Source organism: Ailuropoda melanoleuca, chromosome 16 (genome assembly GCF_002007445.2).
Source record: "Ailuropoda melanoleuca isolate Jingjing chromosome 16, ASM200744v2, whole genome shotgun sequence".
NCBI classification, from domain to species: domain Eukaryota; kingdom Metazoa; phylum Chordata; class Mammalia; order Carnivora; family Ursidae; genus Ailuropoda; species Ailuropoda melanoleuca.
This window is the reverse complement of record NC_048233.1, coordinates 44,718,217-44,724,185: the sequence shown is the minus strand read 5'-3', so window position 1 is coordinate 44,724,185 and position 5,969 is coordinate 44,718,217. Positions and strand designations below refer to the sequence as shown.

Sequence of the window (5,969 nt, the reverse complement as noted above, 5' to 3'; positions counted from 1 at the left end):
TGGGTGTCTGAGGAGGAGGATGCCAAGAGTCAGGACATAACATGCACACCATTAAATTTAACAGTACTTACTTTTAACAATACTTTAGCATGGGTCATAATTTCACCCATTTAGCCAAAATAGAGGTAACTGTGTATGTGGTCCCCTTAACTAAGTGACAGGGATAGTTCTGTAATACTTTACCTGTCAAATCTGGTGACAACTGAGTTGAGGTGGGGCAGAGGAGAAGCTTTATCAAATTTGCTGTGACTGCCTGTCTTTGGATGGAAACTATAGCTGAGATGGAAAATCAACTGCATTCATCACCAATGTGAAGCTTACAAAGTCATTTAAACCTGGCATCTGGCTGGTAGGTGGGGACAAAAGGGATGGTGAATCACATATTAGATGTTTTACAGGCCAGGTCTAGAAATGGTACACATCACTTCCACAGCCATTCTGTTAACTAGGGTACATAGTCACACCTAATGGTATAGAAATATGGAAAAAAAAAAAGTGGTCTACTGTGTTTCCAGGGATAACAACTAACGTGTTTGGCAAACATCAGTTGCTGTCAGACACTAAGAGTAAATACCCACAGAGTTTAGTTTTAGTAGACAGTAAAAAATGGAATAGAATTCACAGTAAGCTGTTTGAAGAAAGTGAGAATGTCCGTATGACTACAAAATAAATGATATAAAGACAAATAGTTTTAGAAGCTTCAGGTTTTGGGCCTCTTCATCCTTCCTTTCAGTTGGATGCATTGACTCATTTCTCCTTTACATCTTTGAGAGGAATGCAATTTTTTTAATTGAGTCATGGAAAGCTTGCTTCACTTGCTTGTTTCTCAGTGTGTAAATAAAGGGATTCAACATTGGTGAGATAGAAGTAATAAGGAGTGAAATCCCTTTGTTAATAGCTACTTCATCCTTGGCTGAAGGTTTGACGTAAATGAAGATGCAACTACCATACATAATGGAAACAACAATCATGTGGGAAGAACAAGTGGAAAAGGCCTTTTTCCTTTGCTGGGCAGAGGGAAACCGTAGAAGGGTCCCAATGATATAAACGTAGGAAAGAACTACACATGTGAGGGTGACGATGAAGGTCAACACAGCACAGACTATAACCATCTGTTCTATCAACCAAGTGTCTGAGCAAGAGATCTTCAGGATAGGAGATGCGTCACAGCAAAAATGATCAATGATGTTTGAATCACAGAATTCCAGACCCACACCTAGACTAATTGGTGGGAGAATGACAATGAGTGCTGCTACCCAACAGAAGAGGATGAAGTTCCTGCAGACTGTGGGGCTCATGATGATGGTGTAATGCAGGGGTTTGCAGATGGCCACATAGCGATCATAGGACATGGTGGCCAGGAGAAAAAAATCTGTTACTGCAAAAAGGTCTGTAAACAACAGTTGACTGGCACAAGCAGTATAGGTAATGGACTTGTCCCCAGATGATATGCTGTATAAGAATCTGGGGACACAAGCAGTTGTGAATGAAATTTCTAAGAAGGAGAAATTTTGGAGGAAAAGATACATCGGTGTTTTAAGGTGGGGATCAATCAGAGTGAGGGTGATGATGGTTAGGTTTCCAGATACACTCAACATGTAGGAAAGAAACAGAAAGATAAAAAGCAAAATTTTCAGTCGGGGGTCTTCTGTTAGTCCCAGCAAGATGAAAGTTGTTAGTGATGTTTGGTTTCTCATCCTTGATTACTGTTTTTTGTCCAAGCTGCTTGAAACAGTAAGGAAGAGTATATGAAGAACTCCAAAGTCCTGGCCAGCGTGTAACCTCAAGAGAAGTAAATCTGAGAGTGATTCCTATACACTGGTTAGTTGAGAAGTGAGTGCGCGTAACACACAATAACGTTTGATTACCTCTCTGTGTTACACAAACGGAGCCTTCACATTTGAATCACACACTTTCTGTTGCTGCTTCTAATAAAGCTACAGCTTAGGTTCAATGTATCATCTTATAAACTTCGTTGGAAAAAAATCCTTTGCATAAATTGCTTTTGATTCAACAATTCTGCCCTCCCCAAATTTTCTATCTTCAGACATGCTTCTAGCAGAGAAGACTTTGAAGAGAAACTAACAATGGTCTTTGGCAAGATAATCCCACTATTAAAGTTTACATGTGTATTAGTTATTAAATAGGCAACGAATACTTATTGCATAGCTTATCCTGTGTCAGCTTTTTTAGACCATCTTCTTGGAAGTGCATTTAAGACATTTTTTTTTTTTTTTTGAGAAAAAGGAGACATTTTTACTAGCTATATTTTCTTAAAGATTCATTTAAACATGTTAACAACCCAATTTTTTTTTTCAGGTTTTCACCATGGAAATTTTACTTTAAAGGTACATATTTAACATTGTGATATTTACCTTTGGCTGTATTTTTCTTTCTACTTTTAGTATAGATTTTGATGATTTCTGGGATGTCCTTGTGCTAAGAAGAGTTTGTCCCTAGCTCGCAAGCTGAGGTGTGGGATTGCATGGTCTCATTCAGTACTTCCTTCTAGATTTCTTCAGCAGCGAAAGCCCTAACATACTTTAACTGGCTGCTACTGTTTTGTATTCTCTAGATCTTGAGAACTTTCCCCCCTCTTTTCCCATCAAAGAGTTCTTATTAAGAGCAGATTCTTTTTTTTAAAATTTTTTATTATGTTATGTTAGTTACCATAAAGTACAACATTAGTTTTTGATGTAGTGTTCCATGATTCATTGTTTGCGTATAACACCCAGTGCTCCATGCAATACATGCCCTCCTTACTACCCATCACCAGACTATCCCCATCCCCCACCCCAAACCCTTCTGAAACCCTTAGTTTGTTTCCCAGAGTCCATAGTCTGTCGTGGTTCATTCCCCCTTCCGTTTACCCCCCTTCATTCTTCCCTTTCTTCTCCTACCGATCTCCCTGCTATTTCTTATGTTCCATAAATGCGTGAAACCATATGATAATTGTCTTTCTCTGCTTGACTTATTTCACTTAGCATAAATTGTGGAAGGAGCTGAGATGCCCTTCAACAGACAAGTGGATAAAGAAGATGTGGTCCATATATACAATCGAATATTACTCAGCCATCAGAAAAAGTGGTTACTCAACATTTGCAGCAACATGTTTGGGACTGGAGGAGATTATGCTAAGTGAAATAAGAGTAGATTCTTGATGTTAAAATTCTAAACTGAATTTCTGTTGTTTCTTTCTAAATACATTTGACAATGACATATCGCTCCTTGTATGTATTGCATAGCAATGTGTTGGATTCAAAATTTATTACAAAGAAGTAAGGGAACATTAGGAATATGTTTATAGAGTTGAAGAGGCATATCCCTGTTTTTTTGTTTGTTTGTTTGTTTTTGGCTAGCCTTGTTTCAGTCTGAAATATAATCAGCCACCTTATTATAAATGATACTTAGGAATTTCAGGTGTAAGAGGTTTTAGCCATTTCTTAATTATATTTCCACATATTCACTTAAATTTCACCTACATAGAAATTGTCTCCTCTGTCCTATTTATCATTTGTACATCAACTCCTCTGATTTTTGCACCATTTAAATTACTCTAGCCAAGGTCACCCACCACCAGCCTCGCTCTTGTTTTCCTCATTAAACAATATTCAGTCTTCATTTACCTCAAACTCTGTGGCGTATGAGACTATAAACTGCTAACTTATGAAAGTCTTTACAGCTTCATTCCCACTATTTCACATTTCCTTGAATTTCTTCCTACTGCTTTGTCTATTCTTTTTCATTCTCTTTTGTGGTTTTACATTTTCTAATGCCTGTGGTTGTTTATGCATCTGAAATCGCTACTCCAGAAAATACTTTCACTCTCTCTTATAAATGAGGTGATTTTTGTAAGTAAGGTGACTTCAGATAGGCTGGTAATTTGCAAATTTATATCTTCAGGGAAAAATACATCTTACAGTATTCTGATTTCAGCGTTCAGCTTATTCTTAGACACCTAGATCAGACATAGAGGGTTTGAATTTACACTTTCCCCTTTTCCTTTCTGAGTGTCTTGGAGCAATTTGCTGAACTTCTTTATCTTGGGCTTTTTTTCATGTGCAAAATTCAGGGAAAGATAATATTTACATTTTAGAATTATACTGATAAATTTAGATAATATAGATAAAATATACAGAGGTGCATTTGGAATATGGTGAACACTCCTTAACTACACTGAGCCTTCTTATTTTGTTATCTTATTTCTTTTTGAGAGTCCTGCAGATGTGCACATTTCAAGATTTAAGTATGCCTCTCACTATTGTATATCCTTCCCTGTCAACCCTAAATCTCATATAAGGACATTCTTTATTGCTCCTTTTTCTTTACTCCCATTTTATCACTAGGCCTTTCCATTTTGGTTCTCTTCTTAATTTGTTTCTTTGACTTTACAACTTACAATTCTAATTTAATTCTGGGTATCTTTATCTCATAGCTAAAATATTGCAAAAGCATATTAACATACACTTAACATATGTCTTTGCTTCTCCATTCAATCTTTTAAGATCAATGCAATCAAATCATTTTTTAAAAAGCCCAGATGTGATTAATTCTCCCCTATGTGTTGTGGAAAAATGTTCCTGAACTGTTATTAACTGGCATTCATCCTATCCTAGATTTTTCCGTGAATGTCTTGATCTGTCTCTCAGTTACAAGAAAGTTAATTCATTTTGGCTTTAAGTAAGAATTGTGAACAGTAGAACAAGGAATATATTTATGGATTTTAATTTTCAAATGCATCAAGCATTTAGATTAATGGAATATTTTCAGGTAATAAATATTTTATTCAGTGTAATGAGTAAGGACAAGTCTTTTATCCTTAGAGAATTTATGAAATTTGTTTAGCAGGGGATAAGAGAGTTGGGGGCTAGTTTAGAGAATTCGATGGTTCTGGATGAAATCTCTATGTTTGGGTCCCTCTGCTATCTTCCAGTGATACGGAGCCAGAATAACGAAAGGAAAGAAAACGACATTGACTTCTGCAGTTTTTTTTTTCTTGTAGAGATCGAAAGAGGAAAATAATAGGGAATAATTAGTTGCTCCTTGAACAGAGGCTAAAAGGGCTTTAGAGAGGGGAGGGAGGTGGAGGATTGGGATAGGCCGGTGACGGGTATTAAGGAGGGCACATATTGCATGGTGCACTGGGTGTTATACGCAAATAATGAATCATGGAGCATTGCATCAAAAACTGCGGATGTACTGTATGGTGACTAATATAACAAAATAAAAATTAAAAAAAAATAAAAGGGTTTTAGAAAGTCACATAGTTTTCCCATTCTCAAAACTGGTTTAGAATTAGAAGAAAGGTGTTCTCATGCCTAATGGTGGCAGGAAACTAAAAAAGAACATTTGGGACTTCATAAATTTTCCTGTATTGCAATTTGCTGCAGAAATACTAAAAGTGTCTTAAAGCTTGTTCGGAGAACCACTGGACCGTAAGAGTAATATGGGAAGGGAAACAAGAGGTTGTTCCCGCAGCAGTAGAGCACAGAAGAGGTATTTGAGGACCCGAAGAGATGATGCATTATTTTGGTAATTCCAGCTCTGATGGGTGCTGGTATTTCTTTACCTCTTAATATCAGAACTGTGCAAATATTCCAGCATTAAGGTGAAGCTAGGGTGAGGGCAGCAACACATATTGGTAAGGATTCATGAGAATGAGGTAGGTGGTGGAGTTAGGTAGAGAGGGAAGACACTGATATTAAGTTGAATTAAAAAATAAATGTTTAGTTTTTATTTTTAGAGTTTGTAAATGGAGTTTTTGTGACCCAAGCAGTAATTGTAATGCTTTTCATCACTCACTTTTGCCTTCATTATAAAATTTAAGTTTCTTAGTGAGCATATGGAGATCTTTCTAATATTTCCAGTATTACTTCTTACAATTGACCGAATTTCTTGTTCTATTCTCCTAGTGTACTTACACTGGCTGCTATCTTACCATCCTAGTATGCATATACCCCTTATGATAT

The 5,969-nt window shown here is 36.7% G+C and overlaps 1 protein-coding gene across 1 annotated transcript; it reads right to left on the bottom strand.

The window, feature by feature from the left end:
- Positions 1-758: 758 nt before the first annotated feature.
- LOC100472564 (olfactory receptor 6C2) lies at positions 759-1,697 on the bottom strand. The gene has a single exon (XM_019793758.2). The coding sequence runs from the start codon at positions 1,695-1,697 to the stop codon at positions 759-761; it is 939 nt and encodes a 312-aa protein (XP_019649317.2).
- Positions 1,698-5,969: the final 4,272 nt, after the last annotated feature.